This window comes from Erigeron canadensis, chromosome 2, assembly GCF_010389155.1.
Source record: "Erigeron canadensis isolate Cc75 chromosome 2, C_canadensis_v1, whole genome shotgun sequence".
In the NCBI taxonomy this organism is placed as follows: Eukaryota; Viridiplantae; Streptophyta; class Magnoliopsida; order Asterales; family Asteraceae; genus Erigeron; species Erigeron canadensis.
The window spans coordinates 40,745,560-40,762,746 of NC_057762.1; the positions used below are offsets into that span (position 1 = coordinate 40,745,560).

At 34.3% G+C, this 17,187-nt stretch overlaps 2 protein-coding genes across 2 annotated transcripts; both read left to right on the forward strand.

The window, feature by feature from the left end:
• The first annotated feature begins 2,204 nt into the window (after positions 1–2,204).
• Positions 2,205–6,328, forward strand: LOC122588274. Its single transcript, XM_043760389.1, has 6 exons — positions 2,205–2,276; positions 2,341–3,189; positions 3,256–3,769; positions 3,811–4,080; positions 4,210–4,719; positions 4,899–6,328. The coding sequence occupies exons 1-6, from the start codon at positions 2,205–2,207 to the stop codon at positions 6,326–6,328; spliced, it is 3,645 nt and encodes a 1,214-aa protein (XP_043616324.1).
• Positions 6,329–14,119: 7,791 nt separating this feature from the next.
• On the forward strand, positions 14,120–16,895 carry LOC122588230. The gene is made up of 3 exons (XM_043760352.1): positions 14,120–14,698; positions 14,900–16,124; positions 16,573–16,895. Exons 1-3 carry the CDS (start codon positions 14,240–14,242, stop codon positions 16,806–16,808), a joined length of 1,920 nt encoding a protein of 639 aa, XP_043616287.1. The 5' UTR covers positions 14,120–14,239; the 3' UTR covers positions 16,809–16,895.
• The last annotated feature ends 292 nt before the right edge of the window (positions 16,896–17,187 follow it).

The window sequence follows — 17,187 nt, forward strand, 5'->3', positions numbered from 1 at the left end:
TTAGCCTATTTAGGCTAGTTGTGTTGCGTTGATCATTCGGGGGCACCGTACATGTTTCTCGTCTGACCCAATTAGCGTTGGTAGAGTAATTCCGGGTGAAGTGATTGAACACCAGTGTAGTAACGGGTTACTCATGGATTTGGTTATGCCTATCCATAACGACAATGATGGACCCCGTAAGGCTTACCCATCTACTCGGGTGTGAGGTTTCCTATTTGGTCATGTGGCCGCCTCACACAGCTTATTTGTGCAGATATTATTTGGCATAACCTTTGCGTTGATTGTGTTGTTTGTGCAGTTAAGTAGCTAGTGTTGACATGGAGGATTGCTAGGCACATTATAGGATTTGATATACCTATTACGCAGATTGTGTTGATATTGTTGTAGTGCCTTTATGTATGCATGAGTTGTTTTATAATTGATTTAATTGGCAATCCTTTTCATTAAACTAACCTGTTATCTTACTCAGCTTTAATAGCTGACACTTGTTTTTGTGAAAATGTGTTGTGCTCTCAGGTTAGGCAGTAATTGACGACTTGATAGCATGCTTGTGAGATGGGTAGCTTTTATTGGAGCTTATGGATGTTGGCTTTAGTTACCCATAGTTGCATTTATTTAAGTAGACCTATTTATTTAGCCGTTTGGCCGTTACTTTGTTGGTTTGATTGTGGGTTTCATTTGGTTTATTACGATGATACTTGTTGGTAACACCTTTTGAGACATTTATTATGTTTTATTGATTCTGTTAGGAATCAAATGAGATTTTTTAAATGTTGCTTCCGCAATTTGTTAACGGTGTTATGTTTAAAGCTGAAAATATTTTGAAATCCACATTTTTATAAAGAAGGGTGTTACAGTATTGGTTACTTGTCGGCTACCACTGCATCTTTCAGCCTCATCGTTGTCATATTTGTCCCGCTCGACCTCAAACCATGGATTGCATATCCCGTCATATGTATTCTCCTTGCTGTCAATGTTTTTGCCTGCTACCTTCTTTGGAAACATCTATTCCCTGGTCTACGAGCTGAGGCAGACGACAACCTCCACTTGCATCTCCCTAGAGTTTTCTTTCTTATGCTGCCTATCATTTTAGCATCGTCATCGTTCGTCTTCTTTGGCCTTCACTGGATCAGGTATATGGTCTTGTATCTTAACTTAACGATCCTAGTTGCAATGTGCTTCGTTATTACGTACATGACCCTAGCTTTTTTATGGAAGAAGAACCTCATCCAGATATTCTAAAGGACCATTAATAATTATCCTCCGCTATTAGCTTAGCTACTTGATTCTTTAGGACTTGGACACCTAGAATGAACAGAAGGTGTATCAAACTAGATTTTGTTTTTAGGATTTCATGTAATGTAATGTAATTCAATGCAATGCAATGTTTTTTTTCTCACTTTCTTTTTCTTCTTTTATTATTGGTTTTGATTTTGTATATACTCCTACATAGGAGGGAACCCGACCATGTGCCCATGTACCTCATTTCTTTTTCTTTTTCTCATTAGTTGATATATGATTTCATTTGTATGTCTAGAATCATAATGGCAGTTGTCTATTTTAGGAAATTAGGTTTGGCCGTATGCCCCTATATCATTGGCTTAAATCCTTCCAGGCAAACACCTAAAATTTTGATAGGGATGAATATAGGATGGGCCTATTGTGCGTACCCAAACCTGAAACCTTGGACACAACTTAGACCCGTCCAAAACCCAACATGACCCAACCCAAAGGCTAAAGGTTCCATTCTTGGTTTACAAGTTTACCGTATAATTTTAGTTTTAAGGTCTTGGAATAAATCCATGAATGTTTATGTTGTATAATGAACTATTCGGCAGTTCACTATATGTAATGAACTTTTAAATACCGATTATTGGATGTACCCGACCAATAAAAGACTTACAAACTGACAACGTGCCAAGTTATATGGTTTCCACATATCCCGGTTACATCCAATAACCGAGACTTTAAAGTTCATTATGTATGATGAACACCCAAATAATTCATTACACAACATAGATATTCATGTATATTTCGTTACATTTGGAGAAACTATACCCTATAATTTTCTATGATGAGATTGAATGAACCTTATCAGCATAAGAATGATGATGAGATTTAGGCTTGAGAACTTTTTTGGCCATACTTCGATTTGGGAACTATCGAACAAGAGATGAGTATAGGGCAATATAGGCTACTTTTATATGTATAGAAATAAAGACATAGTCATCAACAGTATCTTGATCGTTTGGGTTGAGATTCCTAACAACCATCAGGTCAGTTTCTGGCCGATTTAGTACTATATGTGCGTTATGGGAAAAGTAATTCATTATACAAAAGTCAAAAATTGCTGTGAAAGTCGGGCCAACAACGAAGGAGGCTGATAAGGTTGTAGAAGAGTTAGTTACTAGTTCTAAGTCATATGCAGCTGCTGTGACAGGTAAGAATGTTAACCCTTCCAATGTGATTGCGAATCGCAGGATCGTTATAGTCTCAAGTACTAATGAGGATGTTAATTCGTCTTCCCTATCGTTGCTTCTTAAAGCTAACGATCCTTCCTTTATTCCATTTGTGAGGCAATGGTTTCATTCGGAAGGCTTTTTTGACATGTCTATTTCTTATATCGGTGGTCGATGGCTGAATGCAACCTTTGCAACTGTTGAAGCCAAAGATCGGTTCTTGATTAATGATTCAATGAAATGGAAATTTGTGGCGTGTAAGTCTCTGTGTAGGAACTTTGTTCCAGATGAACGCATGGTCTGGATTGAAGTCAATGGAGTTCCCAAAGGAGCGTGGCATACAAAAACTTTTCAGGATATTCTTGAACCTTGGGGCAAAAGTATTTTCTATGATTGTGAATGGAAGGAAGCCTTTTCAGTAGGCAAATTGTGCATCATGTCTCAATCTAAGTCGTATATTTTTGAAGAACTCTCGGTGTCTATGGATGACAAGGTCTACAATGTGTGGCTAAAAGAGTTTGCACCATGGGAGCCGAATCTTTTGGCTCCTAATTATGTTGACACAGATTCGGAAGTGGGGTCCACGGATAATGGAACAGACAACTATGATGACACTAGTGACGTAAATGATTCCAAGGATGATTCATCTCAACATAGTGAACAAATAGACCTGGATCTATGCAAAGATTGTACAGTAAATAGTGAGGAAAAGGAGACAAAGGAGGATGAGGTAAGTGTGGGGGATCCCATTGTCGGTAATGTTCTTGTACACAAAGAGACATAAAGTTATCGAAAGAATGGTCTTGTACAAGACAAATCTGATTCATATGCCTCCAAAGAAGAACCAAATGACGATAACTTGATTCATGAGACCACTGCGGATTGTAAAATCCCGCTGGTGGATGCATCGGTGGTTTTTCCGAGTGGTGCTGAGATTCCAAAACAGGATACAGATGAGGATAAAGACAAATCTCCAACAGTTTCAAGTGACATATTTTCTCTTAACAAAATCATCATGAAGGACACTATGCAACGACAACGGGCAAAGTCTTGCCCACCCGAGAACTCTGAAAACACGGTTGTGTCATCTGGTGCGCCTGGTTTTGTTAAAGAAATGTATCTACAGGTTGACGAAGGGCAGGTGAAGTATAAATTCCACCAAAACACTTCAGCCTGCTCATCTTTTGGTTCGAGTGTTGCTGTAGAAAACTCAAAAAAATTTCGACATGTGGGTAAAGAGATGGGATATGCAGTTCAGGCGAGTCCACGTTCATTTGCTCAAATTGTCAATGGGATGAATGATGATAAAGGTTTTCAATGAATATATTATCGATTAATATGTGTGGTACAGGGTGTGAAAGAAAAAGAAAGTCTATAAACCGCATCCTTTCCAAGTATCGTGTCACGTTTCTAGCTATTCAAGAAACTAAGATGGCTACTTCGGATATTTATCGTCTAAAGTCTTTGTGGGGTAATCATAACTTCGAGTTTTTCGAATCTTTATCTATTGGCAGATCAGGTGGAATTCTCTCTTTGTGGGATCCCCTAGCTTTCTCTAAGGTAGATTGTCATGTTTTTGAAAATTTCATTGTAGTTAAAGGAAAGTGGCTGGCACTTAATTGTGTGTGCTTTATGATTAATGTTTAATCTCCTCAAGTCGAAGGAGAAAAGGTCGAATTATGGAATACAATTTTAGACTTTATGCAAGCCAATAAAGGAAGATATCTTATTTGTGGTGACTTTAATTCAGTTCGAGTCAGAGACGATAGAACGGGTACGACATTCTCTACTCTAAATGCGAATAACTTTAATGCTTTCATTGACAGAGGCAAGCTGGTCAATGTCGCTTTAGGGAGACATAAGTTCACTAGGATTTCTACTGATGGTTTGAAAGCTAGTCGCCTTGATCGATTTTTGGTGAATCAAGATTTTTTGGATTCTATGAAAGATTATGTTTTGGAAGCTCTTGATGAAATTGTGTCTGACCACCGACCACTTCTTTTTAGACAGCAAGTTTTAGATTTTGGACCAACTCCATTCAAATTTTATAACTCTTGGCTTCAACTGAATGGGTTTGATGAAGTCTTTAAGAAAAGTTGGGATACGTCTGTTCACAAGTCATCTAAAAATGCTTTTGTTGTGCTTAAAGATAAACTTAAAGCTTTAAAGACAGATTTGAAATCTTGGCGTAAGGAGGAGAATCAGGTGAGAAATCTTGATCATATAGCTAAGGAGATTGCAGACATTGATCAGAATATGAGTGTGCGTGGCGGGAATAACTTATTGGCTGAAAAAAGAAAAACCCACATTCATGAGCTCCATGAGTTTAATCATCGCATTAACATGGATTTGCAACAAAAAGCCAAAGTAAATGGGCTGTTGAGGGAGATGAAAACTCCAAATATTTTCATGCAATAATCAAAGCCAAAAGATATTCAGGGAAACTCAAAGGCATCAAGTATAACGGGGTGTGGGTTGTTAATCCATCCGAAATCAAGAAGTGCTTTCAAGATTACTATGCCAATAAATTCAAAAGATTTAATGGGGCACCATTTAATCTTGTCACCTCCAATATTAAAACCTTAGGCGAGAATGAGGTGACTAATCTTGTTGCTTGTTTTTCCTTGGACGAAATTAAAAACGCTGTATGGAGTTGTGGTGGTGACAAAGCTCCTGGACCGGATGGGTTTTCCTTTGCGTTGGTGAAAAAGCACTGGATTTCTATGAAAGATGACATTTGCAATATGGTTTCTGAGTTTCATACCCATGGTAGCATTCCTCCTGGTTGCAATTCTTCTTTTATCACTCTTATTCCGAAGGTTAGTAACCCTACTATTATGTCTGGTTTTAGACCTATTAGTCTTATTGGTATTCAATACAAAATCATTGCTAAGCTTATCGCTAACCGTCTTGCTTTGGTTATTAATTCGGTGGTGAGTTCGGAACAATCTGCTTTTATTAAAGGTAGGCAAATCTTGGATGGCCCTTTATTGTTGAATGAAGTGATTGACTGGTATAAAGCTAAACGGAAGAAGTTGTTACTGTTCAAAATTGACTTTGCTAAGGCCTATGATTCTTTGTCTTGGGATTTCTTATTCTATATGCTCCACATTATGAGGTTTGGAGATAAGTGGATTTCTTGGATAAAAGCTTGCCTCAGTTCTACAAAGTCCTCGGTGTTAATAAATGGCAATCCTACCGAGGAATTTCCTATACAACGTGGTCTTCGACAAGGTGATCCCATGGCCCCTTTTTTGTTTATTATTGCTATCGAAGGTTTGCACATTGCCATTGATAATTTAGCAAGAAATGGTTTGTTCGAAAGCGCCAAGATCAACCAGATTTCTGTTTCTCATCTGTTTTATGCCGACGATGTCATGATAGTGGGAGAATGGTCTGAAAATAACCTGGTTAATATTTCGAATGCTTTGAGATTCTTTTATGGTATTTCTGGCCTTAAAATTAATTTCGAGAAATCTACTGTCATTGGTGTTGGTGTGCATCAGGATAACGTGAGTCACTTGGCCAACTATATTGGGTGCAAAGCTGAGAAACTTCCTTTCAAGTATCTTGGAATTCCTATAGGTGCTAGCTCTAAGAGGATCTCCACCTGGGAACCGATCATTTCTAAGTTCCAAAAACGTCTTACGGGGAGGAAAGCTAATCTTATGTCGATAGGTGGAAGAAGTACTCTCATTTCGTCAGTACTCGGGTCTCTCGGCAATTATTTTCTTTCAATTTTTTGCATGCCTAAAGCTGTGGTAAGGAAGTTGGAGTCTTTAAGAGCTTCTTTTTTTGGGGTGGCAACAATAATAAAAGAAAATTACATTGGATCAAATGGGGTTCGGTTTTGGCGAGTAAGAAAATAGGTGGTATCGGTATTGGCAGTTTACATGCCATGAATAACTCTCTTCTCTATAAATGGTGTTGGCGTGGTCTTCAAAATGCCGACAGCCTTTGGGCGCGGGTGATTTCGGACATTCATGGTAGGGGCTGCTTTTTCAATATGACGGCTAACTCGAAAGGTATTTGGAAGAACATCACTTCAGTGGCTAATGATATTCATCTGAGATATAACCTGCCTACAGAAGTGATTAGTAGGAAGGTTGGAAATGGAAAGGCTACTAGATTTTGGAAAGACGTTTGGTGTGGTAGCCAAGATTTTAAATCTCGATTTCCTCGTTTATATGCCTTGGAGAATGACCAGGACTGTTTTGTTCATGATAGGCGAGGTGCTGAGTCTTGGTGTTGGAACTGGAGACGTGTACTTAGGAATGGGCGTGATCAAGTTCAATTGGATAATCTCATGCAGCTTCTTCCTAGTAATCTTAACAACGAGGACGACATTTGGTCTTGGAATTTTGAAGGCAAGCCGTTTTTTTCAGTGGCTCAACTTCGCAACTTTATTGATGTTAAATATCTTTCTCATTCTGAGAATATTAATCTTTGGAATAAGTGGGTGCCGAAAAAAATAAATCTCTTTGTGTGGAGATTAGTTCGTAATGGAATCCCAACAAACGTCAACTTGTTCGGAAGAGGTGTGGATGTCAATTTTTTCAGCTGACAACTTTGCAATTCTGGTATTGATGATACGTCCCACTTGTTTACTAATTGCACTCTTCTAAAAGTCACTAGGAATATGATCAATGAGTGGGCTCACGTCGATATTCCTGAAATGGATATTAATAACATCATTTCATGGATAAAGGATTTTAATATCAGTACATATGCAAGAAAAATTTTAGAAACCATCATATTCATTTGGTGGTGGCACCTTTGGAAAGAAAGAAATAATGTCGTGCACAACGGTACTCATGATAACGTCAATAATATTTTCAACTCTATTGTTTCGCTATCGTTCCTTTGGATATCTAACAGAGATAGAAAGCATGACTATGGTTGGAACGATTGGATCGCAAACCCGCTTGTGAAAGGATGAACCGGCTTTCTCGAATCCTTTCTTAGTCTTAGCGGTTAATGTTGCGGGATGGGTCTAGAATAGATGCTCTTGTTATTTCTAGATTACTTGTAATTGTACTTTTTTAACTACTAGCACCTTACTAGTGGTATCGTTTTTAATATAATTCAGCCGTTCTAAAAAAAAAAAAAAAACTATATGTGCGTTAAGTTATGAGTGATCATCCCTTATATTCAGAGGAGATATTATACACAGTTTTTGTAAAAAAAAAATACTCATGAATTATTCCCAGAGTGTTTCCAAAACCATCAATATATATAAATTACAAATTAAAGTTATTCAAAGGTTGGGATGCAGTTTTGTGTCAAATCCATTGGAAATTAAGTAAATGTTTAAATTGTCAATTGTCATCATCGCAGATGTTATATGTCACAAATATTACCTTTCTCGACTGTATTATAACTAAAGTGATATTGGTACCGTTAATTTTGATAAATTTATTATATAAATATTTTATATGTAATGCAAACTTAGTTTTTCTTAAAGACCAACATGTCAAGCCAACATTGTCTCCTAAGCTACCTTCTAGCTAGAAAGACATAATACCGTGAGATGTTTTTTTCTTCCAGTTTATATATCGTGAGATCTCCCGTCAGGAACAGCTAAGTTGAACATTCTCTCGTAAGCTACCTTCTAGAAAGACGTGATACCATGCATGGTCTTCAATCTTTGATGTGTAATATTGATTTTGATAATGTTGGATATCCACGTGACTGTCATACCCATACCGTCTGAATATGTTATTGTATATCCTTTCAAACTATTTCATATATTATACAATATCAAAACTATCCTATTGATTTCCAGAGGCAACCTCTTTAGATGCTTTCAAATGGTATGGTGTGGGTTTAATTAGACTCCAATATGGAGTTCAATTTTTCTGTCTTTTACGATTAGTAGAGACCGTCTCAGAATGTTGCTTGGAAACTTGAAAATTTTAAGATGTTGTACTATTGGGGTGAGGATTAATATTCCCTCTAAGTTCCCCAACTAGTCGAAATTTTAACCTTGGATAAAAATCAAAGGTTAAGATTCAAATTAAGATATCTTAATTAACCATTGATTTTCATACAATGGTCAAGATGATTTTAACGTGATCCTTCAAGTTAGAAGTAACTTGAGGAGATCTCCACCCATATTATTGCATATAATTTTACGACTTAACTTTCATACAACCCAGTTTTGTTTAAACAAATTAATAGACGTAGGTATTGGATTTCAAGGAGAGCTAAAAAAGACGCAATTTTGTGGCAAAGTTGGCTTACAGTCTTATTTTTGTGATGCAAATATCCTTGGACAATACGTAGAGATATGAGTAATAGTTTGAAATTTGAATCACAATTCTCTGTTGTAAAGAATGTTTATAACCATGTTATATGCTGACAAATACTACGTAACACATTGGTTGCCAAATGACGTATAAAAAATATCATACAAATATTTGTCATTGAAAATACGAGTTTTATTATACAACCAGGGTAATACCTGGGTTAATTAACTAGTTTTATAATATACGGAGTACTATACAAGTAATGACGGATCCAGTGTAGAATGAGGGGGGTCACCGCCCCACTCTCAACCCATTTTTCTTAGGATTTTTTTTTCAGACTATTAAGCTATGGCGGCTGGCAGAGGTTATATTTGAAGCATACTAGCAGTACGATGTAGAAGATAAGTTGTTCTGAACAACACACTTTCTAGTTTCTAGTATTCATCCATTTAGGTCCTCTTTGTATATCTAAAGTTTCAATTTAATCCTTAAACTTTAAAGTTATTACTTGTTAGGAATAAAATGCATAGTTCTATCATACTCGGTATTTATTATATTTTGGAATAAAGTACATATCTATATTTATGTTTATATTATATTATATTATATTATATTATATTAAATTATATTATATTATATTATATTATATTATATTATAACTCTTGTTTAAATTTTAAGTTTTAATATTTACTTTCCCAATATATTCCCATATCTACTATATATTTACCTAAAATAATTATAATATCATTTCCCTCTCCTCAAAGAGAAGTGATATACCTATAACTACTTTTAGCCATCTACAATAATACAAGCATTGTACAGTTATACACTGTGCTATAAAATATATACTATCGTTGTAGATGGATAAAAGGTAATGTAGATATATCACTCCCCCTCCTCAAGTCTCAATCACTCATTTTTTTCCCTCTCCTCTATAAATCATTCTATTCCTCTAATTCATTTAAAAAAAATTATCTAAAAAACCGTACATCGATAGATTATAAAAATTATATGTTTGTTCTTAAAATTTCTCTTTTTTTTCATTAGATATATCATTCGATATACTTTCAACAAATTTTTAAATCTAGGGGTACAACCCGTAGGGTTAAAGGCGGATCCAGACAGGTGGATCACCACATCAATGCCACCGCCACCGCCGCCACTGTCATTACATCACCACCCCCATCACCACCGCAACACGCGGATAACTTCCTCTCGTTATTTATAACACCCTATAAGTTTAAATTTTATTAATTTAAATATCTAGATGATACATTTAACAAAAAGTTTAAGATAAACTTTTGACCGATATATCATTCAATTATATCCAATTATATAATACTACAATTCGTATATCAATATATCTTGTGATCCCACTTTATTTTTACATAATACAATCATTATAAGGATGCGACGATTATTTTGACTAGATTATAACTCCTTAAAACTAGAGTGTTTTTTCTCCAAAATTAAACAAGGTAAAAAAATTTTTTCGCCTCGTCGTATGCATTAAAACTTAAGACCCGTCCTATTTATATATTTCATATGTAGATTATATAAATTTTGAAGAAATTTAGTAGTAAAGGGAAAAAAAATATGCCCCAACCTTAGAAATCTCTGTAATACAATTATCTAATCTAGAGTGTTGGCAAATTATACGTAATTTTACATATTTTAACAACTCTTTTTTTTTCTCACATGAACCTTTATTAATTAGACCAATACCCGGTCATTGACCGGGTTATGAAATTGACATAAAAACAATTGATTTGACATATTTAATCAAAACCAATCCACTTAAAAACATACTTGACTAACCAACTTATCTTACTTATCAACACACTAACCTATAATTTAATCAACTTATTTTACTTATCAACCCGCTAACCTATAACTTAGCCAACTCTGTAAACCCGGGTCGATCATGAGTTGAACTTTTGAACATGAAACTTTTAATGTTTAGAGTTAGATCAGAGAATGCAACATGTCAACATAACTGGGTCGTTCTTATATATTATATATTATCGTAATTAAAAAGTCAATATAACAACAAATGGTAATGTAAAAACAATACAAATAAAAATTCAACTTTGTAGTAAAAAAAGGTAATTGGATGGAAATCATCTAATGTACCATTTGGTATCCACTAATCATCCAGTCAGGCTAGTGTCCAGATGATTCTCAGTTACTTAATAATCCTTTGATTATCTCAAATTTGACCTCCCCTGTAAAGTGGTGGCTAGTGGCTATTGGACTATTACCCAAAGGTTTTCAACTTTGTAGTATGATACACCTTAAACTCTCTATGTTACACAACCCTCACGGATGCCAACAGCCAGAAACCGTCATTTACTTTTTAACTTCATGTCCTTACGATAACATTTAAAAAATATTTGGATGCCATGTATTACACGAGCACACTTCTAATCTATGTAAAAACTCTAACATCTAGTTATTTTTGAATCTATGATTACAAAATTTTGCATGTAATGGGCTCCCTTTGGGGGTACCAGCGGTGTAAGGCGTTTCGAACCCTAAACATACTGCCCGTTTGGATGTCACTGCTCAATTCGATGGAACGACCTTCCCATCCGCCGTTCAAAAAAAAAAATCTATCATATTCTTTCTTATAGTATTTTTTTTCTTAGAAATTATAAATTTGGTGTGAGAGTTTATAAGTTTACCATTTACCAAATTAACTAAAATAGAAAACTTTCATTAATTTGAAACTAATCGATCAAAAATGTGAAAATATCAAACATTATTCATCATATATAATTCAAAACTAATTAAATTTTTCCCCCTATTGGGTATTGAAATAGGCATTTCTACTTTGAGTGAGCTCTCTAGCGCGGACACGGTTAAGACAACGTATGCTAGACCTCTCGCTGTCGAATCATGACACGAAATATTCAAGAGAAATTCACCTTTCAAAAAAAAAAAAAATTTATCTACTGTAGTGTAAGAATAACTAATTAAAGTATGTTGTTATATATAAACACTCTTATCATTGTCGTATGATTTGTTTTTTTTTAGTGTACTATGTACTTAAATTTTTTAAAGCAATTAGTTAGTATGTTTAATACAATTGAAAAGTTACCATGTTTATATCTTTTGACTTTTATAATTTTAAAAATTTAACTTTGAATTTTAAAGGCCAAGATTTAAAGGATTGTGAATTTTAATGGTTAGGATTAAAAGTTAGCTTTATTTTTTTCTCTATGCTATGGTAGCCATATATATATATATATATATAATTATTATGTCCTTCCCATGTGAATCAAGTCATTTATGTGTCATTAAATACATAATTTTTATGACAATTCTCGTAAATAAAAAGTTTTATTTTTCATAATTTTATAGTTTTTGTTTACAAAAAATATATATTATAATATGATATTAGATTATTACTAAAATTTTAAAAAATCCATATATTAAAAAAATAAATTTGTTTTAGTATATTCATAGAAAAATAATATTGATAGTGATTTGATGGATATATAACAAAAATAAAACTAAACAATGGAGAAAATAAATTTAATGATTATAAAATGTAATAGATTTGACTTTAGATAATTTGTTAATAGTATAGTTTATTTTAAATAAATATAAAAATGTAAATAAAAAAATGATAAAAAAGGAATAGGAGAGATGTGGGAAAATATAACTTTAAGGATTTTAAGGGATGTCAAATGCCAAGTGTAACTCTCAATATCCTCAATTCCTCACTACAAATATCAAAGATAAATATTGTAATAGGGTTAATTAAAATGTAAAAGCTATAAATAAGACATAATAAATTATTAAGGACAAAAATGTCATAAAAATCTATTTGTGGTAAAGAAAGTAAAATTATAGGTAAAAAAATCACCTCCCGACTCAAATTTACCGTAAAAGAAAAAAAAAGAAGTTACAGTAGCTGAATAATATACCAAAAATAGTTATATGACTTGTTGACCATCTTTCAATAACCGCCATTCACAACCAACTCAAATCCCGCCCTCGAGTCTAACTAGTTTTCATATTTTCAAAACAATACTTCATCATAATAACAGCTACAACTAATTTTCATATTTCAAACAATATGCCATCAATCAAGACAACAAAATGATGAAAATACCAGCATTCGTAGTAGTAAGTAAGGGTGATTTCAATCTTGAGACCATCTTTCTACTGCGTGAATCTTCAATTCAAGACTTGAATTCTGTCGACGAACAAATTTTAGTCGTCGGCCGCGACCCGGACTGCGAAATTACTCTGCAACATCCAACTGTTAGTGAACGCCATCTCCAAGTTCACTCGTCTTTGCGCTCCGTCTGCATTGTTGATCTGTCATCCGGTATGACATTTTCTTGATTTTTATTTATTTGAATCATCTCGTTGATCTGTGTGTGTGTGTAAATAAATATGAATGATTGTGTATGTAGGTAGTTGATTTGTATGTTTATGGTGTATCTTGTATGTATATAGTTACTGTATGTATGTAGTTGTTGATTTGGTTTTATCTTAATTAATAATGAAAATCATGGAACCTGGATTTGCGGTATAATTATAAATATGAATAAATGTGTATTATGTGTATGTATTTGTATATACTGTATTAATTTAATTGATTATTTGTATACGGTATATATGTTTATTGGGTTAATTAAAATGTAAAAGATATAAATAAGACATAATAAATTATTAAGGACAAAAATGTCATAAAAATTTATTTGTAGTAAAGAAAGTAAAATTATAGGTAAAAAAATCACCTCCAGACTCAAATTTACCGTAAAAGAAAAAAAAAAGAAGTTACAGTAATTGAATAATATACCAAAAGTAGTTACATGACTTGTTGACCATCTTTCAATAAATTTCATCTCTAATTAAAGAGTTGGGTATTGTAAAACAAATAAGACAAGATCTTGAACCTTAGATTATGGTTACATTGATGCACAATGATTCACAAAGCAATTGATGTACGATAATTTTTATGATGCACGGTGATTATAACTGAAGAAAAACCTATTGTTTTATTTGTTTTACTTTAATATTTGTTTTAGATAAAACCCTCCAATTAATTAACTAAGTAATTAAGGTCTTATTTTTCTTATTTAATCATCTAAATAATTAAAAACTTTATCATTCAATTAAATTTTATTTATTTATTTTGATTTAATAAACAAAAATAGTATAAATACTTATATTTTATTTTAATCGACAATATTTATTTATTCAAACACTTCATACATTTAATATTTAATAATTAAAAAAATAAACAGGCATTAATTAGGTGATACTAGAAAACCATCAATCCAATCAACATATAATCAGTATTAAATTAAACTAGATTAGATTAGAATAAATTGACATATTCGATTGTATATCTATCTATGCTTTCGCGTAATTAATTAATTAACCTTAAATATCAATCGCGCCAGTCACCACCACCAAATTGCCGACTTACCGGTGGATGTCGGTGGCCATCACCTCTATATATCCATCCATCTATCTATATCTTCAGTCTCCACAAACCCATCGATCACAACTATGCAGCCGATCAAACAAGAACCAATCGAAGAACACCCACCACCCCACATCAAATCCGAACCTACCCAATACCCAAACCCGCCACCAGATATCAAACCCGAACCCGTTGATCACACCCCACCACCCAAAAGACTCAAAACCCAAGATTCGCCATCCTCATCATCAAAAGGCAAATCCATAAAAGAAGAAGAAGAATTAATTACTAATAATAATGATGTTGACGATGATGATGAATCATTGGTGGATAGTTGTGGTGTGTGTTTGTTGGAACAAGGGATGGCTTTACAAGGTTTTATTGACAGCTGCCAACATTACTTTTGTTTTGTTTGTATCATGGAATGGGCTAAAATCGAGTCTCGTTGCCCGATTTGTAAACGTAGGTTTTCGACCATCCGTAGACCTCCTAAAGATGGTGTCTTTCCATCCGAAAGAATCGTTAACGTCCCTGTTCGTGATCAGGTCACTTGTTACTTATTAGCTTTGATGATATCCTTTGTTAAATTTCCTTTATTGATCATCATAGACTTATACATTGTCGATATATATATATGATTGGTTTTCCTGTTAAGTAAGTTGGACTTATATGTGGATATTTTTCGGATAGATTGCATTGGGTGAGTAAAGACTTGGGCTTTATGTTTACATACTTTTTTTTTGTAGGTTCATTTTTTCAATGGCAATTCAAGTGTAGGACCCCCTGATTTGTATTCACAAGTTAAATGTAGTGTTTGTAGCCATTCATCAGATGATGAGGTTCTTTTGCTATGTGATTTATGCGATTCTGCTGCACATTCGTACTGTGTTGGTCTTGGTTATACTGTACCCGAAGGTGATTGGTTTTGCAAGGATTGCACGCTTTCGAGAAATGAACATGCTAAGGTTGAAACTAGTACTACTTTTGAGGAGAATAATAATGAGGTTGATATAGATGTTGATAATGAAAATGTAGTTCGGTTTGCTCAGCCTGACGTGTCAATTCGTGATATTGTAAGAGATTCTAGTATCCGTGTGCCTCGTTCTATGGGTGCATCTGTAAATCGAAGTGAACAGGTGGCAGAACAGTCAAACCGTTTTGTGGGTGCATCTGTCAGTCGAAGTGAACAGGTGGCAGAACAGTCAAACGCACAGCCGGCTGTTGAGGGGTCAAATGCACCGAATGCTAGAACCTTGCAACGTTGTCTCAATGTTCATGCTCGTATTAGAGTGTTACGTGAAAATTGGAATGGTTTTAGAGGAGGGTCTTTAAGTTTCTCTTCTCAAAGGCATTCAAATAGCAATGTAGCTCCACATAAAGACTCATACAATACCGAAAAAGCATGGAAGATGATGGATATTGCAGCAAGAGCTGTAGGAAAAAAACCTGGAAACAAATGCTTGGTGAATAAAACCTCAAAACTTCCTGTAAAGAAAGACGCCAGATTAGTGAATGAGGTATGTAAAGTGAGGCCAAGTAGCAATTATATTGGTGGATTGAAGATGCATGATGGTATTGGTACATCTAGAAGTAATGATGACAAGAGCAGGTTTCGGACATTTGAAAGATATAAGCATGCGCAGGGTAATGTGAAGAGGAAACGTGAGCTTCCATCTTCAGTGAAGATTATTGCGTGTACCCAGGCAAAGAGTAATCATTATGACAATATACCAAGATATGATTGGGGCTGGACTACATCTGATGTTGTTGGTTCCAGTGATCAAGCATCATCGACAACTACCGATGAATCTCGTAAAAGAAAGGAAATCAATGGAACTGTCAAGGAGAATAGGAGCATAAAGAAAGATCATATATATGATAGCAATATCAAGGAATATGAGAATGCTAAAACTGAGATTCAATCGCTTGTGAAACTCAATTTAAAGTGTGTAAGCAGGGACAAAAAATTAGGTATAACCATCATCGGCTCAAGGAAAGTCTTAATTGCTTTATGATTTCATTATTGTGTACAACCTCCTAACTCGTTCAATGATTCAGAATTTTTCTGTATTTATGATCATATTTCTAAGTATGTAAATTTTCTAAAATTGATTAAAAAAAAAAAAGGTTTCGGGGCAAACTAGCCCGACTTAATCTGTTTTGAACTGTTCGAAACCTGGTCTGTTTCAACACGCATCAACCCGTTACCAAAGCCATATCATCTTGCCACCTGTGTCTAGAGCTGAATCTAGAGACTCTGAGAAGTTTTAAGATAGGTTTTTAGTTTACCCTTATGTGTTGTTCAAGTTTAGCTTCAAATTTCAATGTCTCTTATTTAGCATCTATGGGAAGCAATATGAATATTGTTTATTTCATCCATGTATATATATCTCACTATCTGAATGTGATACATGTGCAGAAGTTGATGTATTTAAGGAAGTTGCAAGGCATGCAACACATTCAATCATGGCTGCTTGCGGTATTGAGCAACCAAGAGCACGATTTCGTAGTTTTGAAAGAGTGGTCTGCAGCCATAATGAGAAACAGAAGCAGCCAAGCTTTAATCTCATGCCGACATCCTGCAGAGAATGCTTTTTAGGTTTTGTCAATGATGTGGTCACAACTATTGCATTGGACAATTATGTTAAAATGTAATGAGGTTAGTTTAGCTTTGTTAGATTAGGTTGTAAATGTATAACGGCAAACATTCCAAAGTAGCTTAACAGTTATAGGTGTTTAAAATGCAAATTGTTTTATACTCCAGGGATTTTTTAAAGGTAGCTGTATTACGACACACATTCTAATATGCATATAGGCTCCTTGACATTGTGAATACTCTGGATGGAATACAAGCATATCCGAAATAGTTCAAAGCCCTAGTGAATCTTGTCTCCAAAAATAATTAGTTGCTTATGTTCAGTTAATCCTCCGACTAATAATTGTTTATCAGCTTTTCACTTTCTTTACGACAATTCGTTTCAAACTTTTGAATATAAAGAAAACAAGTACATAACTGAACAGTCTTATACTCTTA